Raw genomic sequence first — 15,046 nt, 5'->3', positions numbered from 1 at the left:
AGTCCTGCCTTTTTAGTCTCAAGACAACAAACCTGCACTCACGATACTACAATCTGCAGAGTCCAATTTCCTTAAAGTGGCGATGATACAATATATATTTTATTTAGGAATAATGATCGCTGCATTATATGTTTACAATACTTTTTGAACTAAACATACTACATTGTGACAAACGTGTGTGTGTGTAATTTTCTAACATGCTAGATTTAAATTATATATTTTATAGCAGTTGCTCTCTGTTTCATGCATGTACTCGTGACCCCCACATAATAACCTCGTGCCCCCCTTAGGGTTGCGATCCCCCAGTTTGAGAATCCCTGTGCTAGACACCATAGGAAGTGCATAAGAGAGAGCCCCTCTCCTTAAACACTTAGAAGCTGTGTTTGCAACACTAATTGCAATCTTTGGTAGCCTTAGCAGAGAAAACAAGAATTGAATGCTCCTAGAGGCTGAACTATGTTTTTGGCCCAAGGGGAAAAAACTCTTTAGGCAGGAACTATCTTTAGTTCTGAAATTGTACCGTACCAAGCAAGTTCTGTAGATAACTAGAGGACTCAATACTTAATTAAATCTTTCAATCCAAAACACATTTCATTAGCATTAAATACACTTTTTTTTTTCATGTGCTATTTATAAAACAACATTTTTAAATTTCTGGTCTGAAACCCATGACATCTTTTCTTTTTAGTACAAGATAGGGAATTATGAACAAAGGCAGGAAATTATTTTGTACTTTCAGTTTCATGATCAGCAACTTTTCTTTACTCAGGTGGCAAGCTTTTGTGTGTCTTCCTCTTGATTTGAACACAGGAATTTTGATAGTTCACAGCTGACACGTGTCATGTGATCCTCTAGGACTATACTTTTCCATTCATTCTTTGTCATGCAGACCTAAAAATCCACACAATCCTGGCTTCTCCCTGTTCATCTGTGTCTTCTCTGAAGACCTTCTCCCTACAAACAGAGTCTTTACACCCATAAGAAAACATATACCACAGACAGTAAGGGCTACCTGTAAATAGTGTGAATAGAGTAAATAGTAACGTGACAGGAAAGGTAATTCACACATAGACCAAACAAGAAAAATACAAAAAATTATCAAGAGAAAAAGTTTTAAAATTGCGAATTTTAAAATTAAATGTGTAAGAGCAAGAAACAAGGAAATCATACAATCAGTAATATCCATATAACAATCTATACCAAATATTTACTTGTATTCTTGCCCATAATTGCTTTTCACAGAAAAAACCCCCAAATCTCACCACATATTCTGGTATCTTAATAGTCCTGGATCATCTAAAGTTTTTCATTGTTGTTGGTATGTCATATCTAGGTTGCAGTATGTTTCCCTACAATCCATATAGGATGTAAATATTTCTGAATTGGCATTTGCAGTCCTTAAATTCCTCATGAAGGGACATTCCAGAAGTAAATAGCACAAGGTATGTGTGTCTTTGAATGAGGAACCAAACCCCAATTGTACAAATTCTTAAGCTTGTGAATAATCTCATTTCAGTCAATGGAACCACTCGTGATTAAAATTTTGCAGGTGACAAGAGGTTTGCAGGATAGGGTTGCCAACTTTCTAATCGCACAAAACTGAACACCCTAGCCCCGCCCATTCCCTGAGGCCCTGCACTCCTGCTCACTACATTCCCCCTCCCTCCAGTTGAGGCAGGAGGTTGGGGTGTGGGAAGGGGTACAGGCTCTGGGCTGGGGGTGTGGCTGGGGACAAGGGGTTTGGGGTACAGGAGGGGGCTCCAGGCTGGGAGGTGAGGCCAAGGGATTCAGAGTGTGGGAGGGGGCTGCAGGTTGAGGCAGGGGGTTGGAGTGTGAGAGGGGGTGAGGGCTCTAGGCTGGAGGTGCTGGCTCTGGGATGGAGCCGGGGATGAGGGCTACAGGAGGGGGCTCCAGGCTGGGGGGTGGGGCCAAGGGATTTGGAGTGCGGGACGGGGCTGTGGGTTGAGGCAGGGGGTTGGGGTGCAGGAGGTGGGGTGAGAGCTCTGGGGTGGGGCAGGGGATGAGGGGTTCAGGGTGTGGGAGTGGGGCTCTGGGCTGTGGCAGGGAACTCGGCCAATGGGAGTGCGGAGCTGGTGCTCAGGGCGGAGGCAGCATGCAGAGCCCCATGGCCCCCCACCTAGGAGCTGGACCTGCTGGCTGCTTCTGGGGCGTGGTGCCAGGTAGGGACTAGCCTTCCTTAGCACTGCTGACCGGACTTTTAATGGCCCGGTCGGCAGTGCTGACCGGAGCCGCCAGGGGACCTTTTTGACCTGGGCAGTAAAAAATAATTCATGGCCCATGACCTGTCCATGACTTGTACTATATACCCCCGACTAAATTGGGTGGAATGGGGGCAGCCTGGGGATACCGCGGGTGCTCAGGGGGGGGGTGGCCTGGCACTAACGCTGGTACTGGAGGAGGCAGGCGGCGGTGCGTGGCCTGGGACCCCTGCTTGTGTTGGGGATGAGGGTTGGCGGGACTGGCAGGCTCCCTACCTGGCTTCTCATGACTCCCTGGAAGCAGCAACATGTCCCTCCCTCAGCTTCTAGCTCCATACGTTGCTCCTGCCCCTGCTCCAGCCCCAAGTGCCAGCTCTGCAGCTCCCATTGACCGGGAACTGTGGGTGGAGGCAGCGCACGGAGCTAGGAACTGAGAGGGAGAGACTGTCAACACCTCCGGGAAGCCCCCCCAAGGTAATCGCCGCCCAGAGCCCTCCAGCGCCCCAGCCCTGAGCCCCCTCCCATATGCACTGAAACAGCCGCTGCAGAAGTCATGGAGGTCCCGGAGGTCATGGAATCCGTGACTTCTGTGACCTCCATGACAAACTCTCATCCTTAATAATGAGAAGAGTGACTAAAAGTTTGTTTCAGAGTAGCAGCCGTGTTAGTCTGTATTCACAAAAAGAAAAGGAGGACTTGTGGCACCTTAGAGACTAACCAATTTATTTGAGCATAAGCTTTCGTGAGCTACAGCTCACTTCATCGGATGCATGTTTGTGCCACCTTACTGATAGTTATCAAGCATAGCTCCTGAGGGGAGGGTTATATCTCTTCTGGTCACACTGCTTTTATTTCTTTTTGCAGTAATGTTTCCTATGGCAGAATTAGGTAGCATAACTATGATAGCAGGTTGACCCTTTTGGATATTTCCCTGAGCTCTGTTCTGGATCTCATATTTCTTGATTTGAGTATGTTTCCTTAAGGTGGTATTTGCAATTGGTATGGGCAGCCATATCACTGTTACACATGTGATACTTCGATCTACTTCCCTTTCTCTGATAATACACCACTGCATACAGAGAACATGATTCTGCCTATTGGCAATGAATTTGTGTCTATCTAAGAAGTAAAAAAATTAAATACTAATAAAACTGAAATTCTTCTCCTCAGGCCACAGTTAAGCGCTGTGTCTTCTGTTTACCTCAGTGGAGGTAATATTAGAATTCGTAGAATCTGGTAATGTTTCTTCAGCCCTAGACTTCAAGATGGTTTTATGCTGGATCGTGTTACAAGAGTGTTTCTAAATTTTTCCTTTTACCTTGTCAGAATGGTGTCAGTGTGCACCCTTTGCTATCAAAATAAAAGGAGATTCTGACTCACATTGTAAGAACATCTAGACTTGAGTATTGTAACTCCTTACTCGCCGAATTCTTGCTAAATCAGCCTGTGAATTAGTTTCATCAGGTTATATTTCCTTCTCATCAAGGTCAGGTCGGTATATTAACCTAATTTAAAGTTACTATATTGTCTCTGATATGTTTGGCTTTTGTGGAAAAGTCTAAATTTTATATTCTCAGCGTTTTTGCAGTTCAAGATAAAATGAATTATGCTAGCTCTAGGATGGCATCTGTTTTATTGAAAGTTGACAATTTCTGTCTCTGGGAGAATCCTGGATAGATTTTAAGATTTCTATTACACTTTGTAAGGTCTCCATGAGTCTTTTATGTATCTTAGCTTTGCTAAAACTATATTCTGTGTCATGCCCCTGATAATGATCAAGAAAATTATTGCTTTTTGCATCGTTTCAGTTGAAGCCTTTTTGTTTTTGTGCATACTTTTTGTATACTACTTGATTGAAATATTAGTTTTACAGTGTCTAAGAACAAACTAGAAGACTAAGGTTTTCTCTCTGCTCTTTGTTTTTATGATTGTTTTCATTTTGATAAGGTAATAGTAAATCCATTGTGTTAAGATTTTTTTGTGAATAGTGCTATGCTTTAGAGTGGATTTAGCTGCTGGAACTTGAATGTTAAAAACTATTTCAAAAGATTCCAGGTTCTTATAGGGCATACTTTAAATAGTATGGAGAGTAGGGAGTAGGGAGAGTGGTCACTTTTGATAAGCTATTACCAGCAGGAGAGTGAGTTTGTGTGTGTGGTTTTTGGAGGGGGGTGAGGGAGTGAGAGAACCTGGATTTGTGCTGGAAATGACCCACCTTGATTATCATACACATTGTGAAGAGAGTGGTCACTTTGGATGGGCTATTACCAGCAGGAGAGTGAGTTTGTGGGGGTTGGGGGGGCGGAGGGTGAGAAAACCTGGATTTGTGCTGGAAATGGCCCAACTTGATGATCACTTTAGATAAGCTATTACCAGCAGGACAGTGGGGTGGGAAGGGGTATTGTTTCATGGCCTCTGTGTGTATATAATGTCTACTGCAGTTTCCATGGTATGCATCCGATGAAGTGACCTGTAGCTCACGAGGGCTCATGCTCAAATAAATTGGTTAGTCTCTAAGGTGCCACAAGTACTCCTTGTCTTTTTGCAAAGACAGACTAACACGGCTGTTACTCTGAAACCTGTCACTTTAAATAGTATGTCCTGAAATTTAATTACTTTGTATAGATGTTTTCCCATTCCACTGTTGATGTTTTTAAGGATATTTTTAGCAGGTGGCAGGAGAAACAATGAAACTAACTATACACAAAGTACTGTAAAATGCATAACTGAAAAAAAATAGAGCAATTTATACAGTATTTTGCAAATTCCTTTTAGTTTTAGTAATCCTAGGTATTGCTTGTTAGCACAACATTTTGAGAGAAAAATGTGGCATTTTTCCAAATTACATGTTAACCGAATTTAAAATGTTTGGTACTCTGTAAAACAACAGGGAAATTCACAGACAAAAACTTTGTTAAAAGAGAGTTAAGGCTGAAAGTGTTTTTCACTGGAATTCAGCTAATGCCCCAAAACAGTATCACACTTTCTATACAGGAAACACACACCTGCAAACCACTCCCTCACCCTAAATGTTAGACAGTCTGGAAATGAACAGTGAAAGGATCCCGCCATTTCCTTTTTGACACACAACCTCTCATCATTCACTATCATCACATCCAGTTTATTCCCCTTCACAATTTTAACTTTGCTGTCTATGATGTAAAAATATTGTTTATTAAATGTGTTGTAAAGATTTGGAAAGGGAGATAGTCCCAGTATACATTGTTACATTTAGAGTTCTTTCCAATTTCCTTATTGTGAAGTGTTGGTGGAGTCAGTAGGAATTGCTGGTGGTCAATACCTATGAAAATGAGGCCTTTGACATTTTAACTTTGGCACCCAAAATTTGTGGATACTTCTGAGAATTTAGGCTCAAACTCTGTGCCTCAGTTTCTGTATATTTACAATGGGAATAATGCATGTTGTTCACCCTGGTAAAGTACTTGGAGATCTAGGGATGGAAGCTCTATATAAGAGCTAAGTAATATTGCTGTTTTATTATATAGCAAGATATACAAGCAGTTGAAACAAAGATTGGCTCTCATTCATTTCAGTAGTCAAATTCTTTGGGAAAACTGGCAGATCAAGATTCCAGATACTATAAAGAGACATTCCAGGTCTTACAAACTAAAGCTTCACAACTTCAAAATACTTAAGGTGCTTGGATAAAGGAAACCATGCTTCCACAGCACTTGAGATAGGTTGCTTTAAAAAAACAGATTTGTGAGGGGTAGGGTAAAACAGTGGTACAGTTTCATTGTCTACCCACAAACTAAGCTCCGCTCATTTAACACCACCATAATGAGAAGCCACTTACAACAGATTTTGCAGATATTCAGAATAGAGTCATGTATGCTGTGCTGCATTTTGGTGGGCTCTTCAGGCGTGGCTTCCCTCATTGAAGTTCAGGTGCCTCGCCTTGGCAGCTTGGGTGTGGCTACTTGATTGGAGGGGAAGAAATCATGGCACTAGGATGAAATATCATTGATGGTAGATTGTGCAGATCTTCATGTGATCTTCCATCGCCTTGTTTAGATCAGCAATAAAATAGTGACATTTTGACTTTATCTCTTGGAAACAGGGTGGTTTGTTTCTTTTGGAGTTGTTGCTTTAGACTGTCTGCAAACTCAGGCAGATGTCACTCTGTTGCTTATATTCAGGCCTTATCTGCACTGTGAATTTGCTCCAGTTACAGCTGTCGGTGACTAGCCATCAATGTAGTTGTAATGGTGCAGACTCCTTGCATAGTGGTACATTTTACTCCTGTTTCAAGCAGGGTAAGATGCACCAGTGCGAATTATGGCTTACAGTAGCTTTGTCCAACTGCACTGCTTCAGCTACACCGGTGGCTGGCCACCAATGCCTAAAATCCCTCCAGGTAGACAAGGCCTTGGTTCTTGTTTTGAATGTTTTTTTCACAGCAGGGAGAGCTGAAGATTTTTTTAAAACAAGAGTTTAGATCAGTGGTTCTCAACTGATTTACCATTGTGGGCCGCATATGCAGCTCTCTCTCTATGTTATGTGGCTGGCATCCACACAATATATATACTACCTGTATGAGACTGTCACATGGACCACAATTATGTGCTGATTGTGCCATGGGTTGAGAACCACTGGTTTAGATTTTGGAAGGCAAGTTTGGGGAAGGTAGGTGTATGCTGTGTCCTGTGTATACTCCAATACAAGCCCTGAGCAAAAGTTACCTAATATGTCAAGGGTCTGAGGGGACTTTCTATTCAGGAGGTTTACTAGCAGTTCAGAAATTTTTTGGAAAAAATATTAGCCACTCCCAACATCGTTTACACATTGTGTGTGTGTTTTTTGTTCCTTCTAGAACAAAACTACAAAGGAGGTTTCTGTTTGGATTATGGTTTTCTGTCTCATTTGAGAATGAAGACAGAATAACTGTCTTTGTTCTGGAAACAAAGCGGTATGATAGAATTTATCCATGTAAATTTCACACTCATTTCTGTTCATACTGTTCTTTAGATAGACTGATGTATGCTCAGAAGAAGTAATTACAGATCTGTGCCTAGATATTTCCATTTTGTTTTTTGCCAAATTCCAAAGGTCTTCTAAAAAAGAGAAGTTTGTTTTCTGGATTGTGATTATGATCGCTTTTTGGCTGCTTAAAAACACAAATTAAGGTGAAATACTAGGAAGAACTGTCTAACTTGTTCGATTTAAATGAAGAATTTATGAGGAATATTATTATATCAGACTTCTATTTCAACTCAGTATCTTATAACACCATACTTTGTGTCTTCCTTATTTCCTTTATTGGTAATCAATGTTTATACGTGGGATTAATTTTAAATATTGCAGCCTAAGATTGTCTGGTAATACTATTAATTTAAACATACAGTATGGTTTAGTCTTGATTAATTTGACAATTGATTTTTATGAATCAATAGTTCTCCGCTCTCTTTGATTGCTTAATACGTCTTTTACCATGACCTTCCCCTCAGTGTGTAGAGTGTTTATGGAGGTTGGATTCATTTCCTTTATATGTAGTTATATTTCTGTCGGCGGGGGAAGGGTTTCTTCACTTATTTAAAAAAAAACATTTAATTATATCCAGGACGTGTAATTAAAATAAACAACCTCTTTTTCACCCTACTTTTTCCAGGCAAGCAATGTTGCCTCTTCTAACTCCCTTGCATTAATGAAGAAAACTCTCACCTTAAAAACACCCCTCCCAAACTGTTTGTTCCCTCATTCTACTCTAAGAATAATGTTCAAAACAATGGTAAACAGTTCAATGAAGAATGATTTATTATGCATGCTTAGAATGTCATACGATTCTTATTTTTATATTGCAACATTCATTTTTTATGCTTGCATGAAAAGTCTATCCCAAATCAACAAGTAGTATAATTTGTACTATACATTTCTTATGTTAGTTTTTAGTAAAAATCAGTCATGCGTTCTTAGTTTTTAAAAGTCTAGGTGATGTTTTGTGCTAAAACCCCCAAACCAAAATGTTTGAAGCTGTTCCATTGTACATAGATAGTGAAAAAGTGTTTGGAGCAGGGGGCTGGACCCAGAGTCTCCCACCTCTCAGGGGGGTGCCCTAAACACTACACAGTCATTCTGTCTTGCGTGCCCAATGACTATTTAAGTATCTATCCACAGTGGAACAATCATTGAGTGGAGGGGGGGCGGGAGAGAGAGAGAGAGAATGAGAATGAATGAATATGAATGACTCACTCTGTAGGTCAGTGGTTAGGGCACCAACCTGGGAGGTGGGAGACCCTGTGGCCGGTCCCCCTTCTCCAATCATTCCTTCATTATTTAAACACAGTGGAACAGCTTTAACAGTAGAGACTGAAGGGGCCCGGTATCAGAATATGCCGTATCTCAGTGTTTAGAGCAGTGGCTCTTAACTTAGGGTGCATGCACCCCCTGGGGGTGCGAGACATGCCAGATTTTTTTAGAAGGTAAATCACTGAAAACACAAATTAATCACAGGCACGAAAGTACAACTACTTTGTTTCATCGAACCTATGTTTATATGTATATAACTCTATCTCTTTCATTCTACAGTTATGATATATCTAGGTTTAAAGAACTGACCTACTTCAACGATGTTTGATAAGGGGTGCGAAAACATATTTTGAGAACCAAAGTGGTGCAGGCTGCAGTAAAGGTTAAGAACCACTGGTTTAGAGCATTCTCTTGAGCGGTAGGATTTCAACAGGGATCTCCCGTCTCCTTCTCGGGTGCGTGGGTGGGTGGGGAATTTAACCTGGACTTTCCACATCCCAGGTGAATACTCTAAACACTGAGCTAAAAGTTACAAGGCAGGTGGCACCACCACCACCTCCTCCAGCTCCTTCTCCTCTGGTGGCCAGATTTTGAATGGGACTCACTCTGGTAGACTGCTCTGAGCACACCTACTGGATTGGACACTGCGATTTAGGTGGACAAACACCTGTGTTCCCCCAGTTTGTGAATTGCGCTGCGGTTTAAGTGGGAGGTAGGCCTCCAGATGCCTAGAGAGAGGCAGTGATGTGCATGCTCAAAGGTGGGAACTTTTATTCTGAAAACTTAGGCACCGAGTGAATTTAGGTACCTATAGAGTTTGGTGGGAATTTGTGAATTGCAGCGGAGCCTAAAACTGGACGTAGTTGCCCAAGTCTGGGGTTTTGGCACCTGATTATCTTTGTGGATCTGAGCCTGATGGGTGGCATCCCCACTGCTTCATTTAAATGAGTAATTCTGAAACCGTTTGTTTGGTTAAAGGAGATATACAAACAGGTAATCCTGTTTCGAGGCCCTCTGCTGCATTATTCCTTTGCCTCAGCCTGAACCCTCAAGGAACCCAGGTGCAGCAGAGCTTTCCTTAACCCTGCTGTAATGTTAGGGAAAACCTTTCCATGAGCAGGCACCAGGTTCTCCTTGCACACTTAAAAATACGTATAGCTTTCCAGGTGGAATACACTGTAAGTTACCACTATTTCCATGAGGTGCAACATGAACAGTGCACATGTACAGACAATATTTCGTGACTTCCACATCTCCTAAAATGGGTTCAATTATAGCTCTTACGAGTGTGAGCTGCACTGGGGAGAAGAGGTAGGTAGGTATTCACTCAAACAGCAGTGAGTAGTTGGTAGTAGTATTCTGCCTTTGTAAGGCCTAGTATGTCTGGAGGTGTATGGAAAACGATGTCCCTTGTTATATCTGCCCAACAGGTGTAGCCTGCACTCTTCCTAGCAAAGCCATCCCCTCAGCAGGCCACTTGTTCTGTGCCAATGCTAGCTTCCCCCTTCCTTTTCTGTCCTCTCTTTCCTCCCTACATTGTGCTTTTCTGATGTACCCCCACATGCAGTGGCATAATTTAGCCCTAATTGTCTCTGTTCCACCACCAACGAAGTTTTTGATTCTTGGGATCAAAAATGTTTGTAGGACATGAGTGCTGATGCTAGCTGATGCTAGCTGACTCAGATGTTTCCCAGAAATAGCAATGCAGCTGCAATTAGGGATGTAGAGTCATTTAGCAATTAGACCAGGATGCCTGATATTTTATTCCTAATCTGCCAATGACTCATCATATGACTATGGGCAAGGCATTTAACCTATTGGTACCTGTTTCCCAATCAGTAAAATGGATATAGCTCCTCTTCACACTTGGAGTTCCTTGGATGAAAATATTCTGTATATATGCAAAGCATTATTATCTTGGATACACCATTTCGTCTGACAGCGCTCAATTCACTCTTAACCAACTGAAATAAATTGAAAAAACAAAAACAAAACAAACCTACGCTTCCAGCCCCTTTCACACATCAGTCTGAATATTTTGTCTGAAAGAAAGTGAGGGCGGGTAGTACTCACAACAGAAGAAAGCTTGCACAAAGAAAGCAAGATGGCACAGTACAACAGCTTAGAATTCAAATATGCTTTGATGAACAGCCTCCCTTCTCCTTCCACTCCCAAGGGAATGTGAAGCAGTGGTCCGTGATGCTCTAAGGGCAAAATCAGTGAAATCATAGGTTCTGTGATCCTGTGGTAAACCCGCAACCTTTAATTATAATACATTAATGTCCTTAACAAGAAATAACTGTGCACAGTCATCTGGTTATTCAGATCTCGTCGAGTTCAAGTAAGTCTTTAACCCGTTAGACCCATATCAGGCTCTGATCCATAGTGTTCTAGAACTCTTGAAATTCTAAACAGTCTGACACACACACTCACGGATTTGTACCCTCTACAGACTCTGACACCTATGCCAAGTGTGTGTAAAATGCTAACCAGCAGTATCTGGTACAACAGTGAGATGATTCTTTCTTTGTCCAAATCTTGTGCAGGGTAGAGATGTGGTGGTTTGGAAAGCAGAGCTGGGTCTAAGCTGCAGTGGGGTCATGAAAAGGTTGTAATTATGTAAATATTATACTACAGTGATTTTTGGCCCTTATATCTGTGTAGAATCGTCATAATGAGTCAATATAAACTAAAGCAGCTCTCCACTACCTCTGAGTTCCTGTGTAAATGTAGAGTACAGTGACTGCTTTGCAAAATATGCTAAATATATCAGGTGTCATGGCAGTCCCGTGTGTTACATCCACTAGGGTTGGGTTCTGAAACATATTCATAGTGTTGACCACATCTTCATGGAGAGTTTTTCTTGTGGACAGCTCCTCTTGTGATGAGAGAGGTGGTTTAGCTGTGGTTGAACAGAAGTTTGTTCTTGCACGTCTGGTTAGCTTTTGTGACGTTTAGATCAGTCTGCTTGATGAACATGGGAAACTTTGAGATCATTTTTGCCTTTGGTAATCAGTACATTTCTCTGCTATTACTGATACGGCAGCAAGAACTGGAACACTGCAGCCCATGTAGGCACAATGGGACAGGAGATTAAATATACAGAGGAGGATCCAGTTTCAAGGAATGGTAAGAGCAACTGGTGCAAATAACTGCTCTGCCTGTCTGTGTTAAGGGTTACATTTGTGCAGCAGCTATATGGATAGCTGTAATTGGGGCACATTCATAGTGAAGACAAGGCCTTAGATATGACATCTGTAATCAGGGCTATAGGTGGCTACTTAAAGTACCAAATGTCAGTGGCTACTCCCATGTGTACAGCCAGTTTATTAGAATGGGTGAGAGGGTACAGAATTAGCAACTGCACTGAGCTGCTGGGTATCTGGTGGATTGTGTGGGTCGTACTGGTTCCAGGGAAAGAACTTATAAGTACCAGTTGTCACAGATATAGGAAATGAAGTACTGTGGGAATAGACCTGTGCACAGATAAAACAGGAAAGAACAAAACATTGGGGAAAGAACATTTTTCTTACTGTAGGTGAATTCTTACTACTTGTGCAAAATATGCCCATTATCTCCTTGGTGCAACAGATTTTTGTTTAGAATATTTTCATTTTAACTAGAATAAAATTAAAGCATTTGGTTGCTTGAGAAGATGACCTTTTTGGAATTTTTATTTTTCTCAATTTATACAAAATATTGAAATGTAATTTTTTTTGGATTATTTAAAAATTAAAATAACTGTAGTTAATTCACATCACCCCCTTGAAAGAGGTGTGTAGGAGTAGCAGTATGCCATAAAGTTACAAATAACCTTTTAAAACTATTGCAGCAACTGCGAGCCAATATCCGAGAGATGGAGAAACTGTGTTTGCGGGTCCGACTGGAAGATAAACAAATTTTCCAAAGAATGATAAATCCAGTTAAAGAGGAAGCTTCATTTTCCATAAAAGAATTTCTACAACTCCATTCAGAATCTGCAGAAGAACTTAAAAGACAGTTTAATGAACAGGAGGACACCTCTTTAAAGTCGTCTCTAATCAGATCTGCGACGGTAGGAGGAGGTAGTAGAATTCATTTTTCTATGTACTGTATTGTGGTATTTTTATATTTGTTTTATGATAGTATATTTCCAGGGTCTTCTGACCAGATATTGTGGAAATAAATACTTCAGTTTAGTAAAACTTCATACTTATATGACAAGAGGTGAATTTTAATACAACTTTCAAATACCACAGTTTTGTCACCATATGTAGAATACAGATTATTTTACTGCACAGTTTATGTAGTTAATACATGCTTTAATCAGCTATCCAAGGAAGAGGAAAATATTGGTAGCCTAATAGGCGTAGTTAAGTAACAAGAGCACTAAATTGTGAGGTACAAGCAGTCTTGGGGTTATTGTAGTTACGTTTTCTTTTTCCATTGCTTAGTTATGGTAATCACTTAGTACATTTTTACTTAATTCGTTATCTATGAAATGGTGAAAACAATTCGTATATCATCACCGAAAGCCTCAATCAGGAGGAGCAGGTTGAGTATGAAGTGTCCGTTTACACAGAAATATATCTTCGTAATTGGCAGGAAAGCAGTAAAAGTACAAGACCATTATATGAGGTTTAGAAACACATTATACTACCTTATAGATCATCCAAGGATGGGCCTGGATGCTACTGCTCTTTTCTGATCCCTCTACTTTCATGAAAACTGTATCTTTCACTTTCTTTCTTCCTTCATTCTTTCTTCCTTCCTTCCTTCCTTCTTTCCCCCATGAGCACCTTCTTGTCTCTTTTCACCCTCATTCTGTCCCACCTGCCCTTACACTTGAAGCCAAATCTGGAGTTAGCTGCTGCTAACATCTGAAACGCTGTTTACAAGGATTGACCATTAGAGTTAAACCAACACATCCTCATACAGAAAAGTTTGAAGCTTAATATTGGTTAAAATACTTCACAAGTCTCACATTTTTCAATTTAAAAAACATATTTTCAGTTAGTGGCCTCACATAAAATCTTTCCTATCAGGAAATTCTGTATAATCTGGCTGTTGTATTTATAACGTGCTAATCTTCATAGTATCTAGTTCTGTCTTCTTGTTGTCATAGAAGTTTGTTCTGTAGAGAACTGCAGGGATAATTGTGTGCAATGTCATTAGTAAGAGGGAAAGTCTTTTCACGACTAAGAAAAGAAGACAAAAATATATGCTAAACTGTAAAATGTCTCTTTTTTAAAAAAACAGGATTAGTATTTCTAGCTGAATGACTTTCATGTTTTTTTTAAAAAACGGGTCATTGGTGAAAAACCAAGAAACCGATTAGAAATTTTGGGATGGCAGGCATAGCCATAGGAAAATATTATGGGAATGACATACACTCACAAGTCAGTTCAGGAATGGAGATGTAGTTCACCTCACGTAAAGTGAAACATACAGGCACACAGACAACTGAGTATAATTATATAGGATTTTTAAAAAAGTTTGCATTAATATGAAAGCAGCTTTTTGCATTCATGGGACAGCTGTAATATCACATTGCCTGTTCTTTTGTGCTTCAAGGCTGCAGATCTGAAAGCAGATCTTAGCTGCTGATCTTACTCAGTCAAAGAAACTTCCTTATACCCTACTTCTTTTTTGCATGTTGCTTCCAATCTGGCAGAGAAGTGAAGAGTTTACAAATTCAAATAGCCCATTTAGGAGGCATGTCAAAGAAATGATACAGCCCTTTCCCTTTCCACCATCCCCCATCTCAAGTCCAATAGGAGTTGAATTTAATTCCATTTTAAGCAAATGTTAACAAAAGGCGAGACTCCACTTTTAAAATTACTAAAATTCTTTTTAACCAGCATATTGAATTTCCCAGAGAACTAGATTTTTATCTTGAGTGTAATGAAGTGTGAAGGTACTTTGTAAAGTGTGCAGAGGTGTGTTTGTTTTTTTTTACTGCTGTTCTGAGGAGAAGTTGTATTTGATGTTGAGGAAGCACTTCCATTCTAAGTCCTTTCACATTTGGGTTAGAATTTCCTAAAATACGAACTTTTGAATGTAAATTTCTCATTCATACTTCCAGCCCACAGGTGTTTCATCCTCCTCCACTCCCTTTTTTTCTTTTGTTTTTGAAGTGGGAAGGGAAATACTAGGGTTACTCTTCTTGGGGGTGGGGTGGTTCTATATTTCTATCAATGTACTGCTTGTGTCACTTGTGTTCTTATACCGAGCTCTACTTCTCCCTACTGCAAGTTCCCTTCCAATGGTGCTGCCCTGCAGGACGTTAGGTTCCCCAGGGCTGGGTTCTTCCAGCCCCAGAAGCAGATGAACACACACACACAGTCAGAGCGCGTCTGAGTGGACCGGGTTAATCAGCGCTCCCAAGCTGACCCCTGATATGTCCCTGGACTCAGCAGGCTGGGTGGAGCAGCATTTCCAAGCTGCCACCCTCATAGGCCACGTGCACTGCACCAGAATAGAGCATGCCTGAACAGGCTGGGTCGAGCAGCACTTCCAAGCTGCCACCCTCGTATGTCCCAGGTTCAGCATGTCTCTCTCCCCACTTTCACGTTACATTT

General features: G+C 40.9%; 1 protein-coding gene across 3 annotated transcripts in view; it reads left to right on the top strand.

The window, feature by feature from the left end:
- Positions 1-15,046, top strand: part of STX17 (syntaxin 17) — a 67,671-nt gene that overhangs the window by 37,064 nt on the left and 15,561 nt on the right. For all 3 annotated transcript variants that reach the window (XM_075125509.1, XM_075125508.1, XM_048839429.2), the window contains one exon: positions 12,319-12,550. In XM_075125509.1, the coding sequence (XP_074981610.1) occupies positions 12,319-12,550 (232 nt within the window). The remainder of the gene's footprint in view (positions 1-12,318; positions 12,551-15,046) is intronic.

This window comes from Caretta caretta, chromosome 2, assembly GCF_965140235.1.
Source record: "Caretta caretta isolate rCarCar2 chromosome 2, rCarCar1.hap1, whole genome shotgun sequence".
Classification (NCBI taxonomy): Eukaryota; Metazoa; Chordata; order Testudines; family Cheloniidae; genus Caretta; species Caretta caretta.
This window is presented reverse-complemented; position numbering and strand designations above follow the sequence as displayed.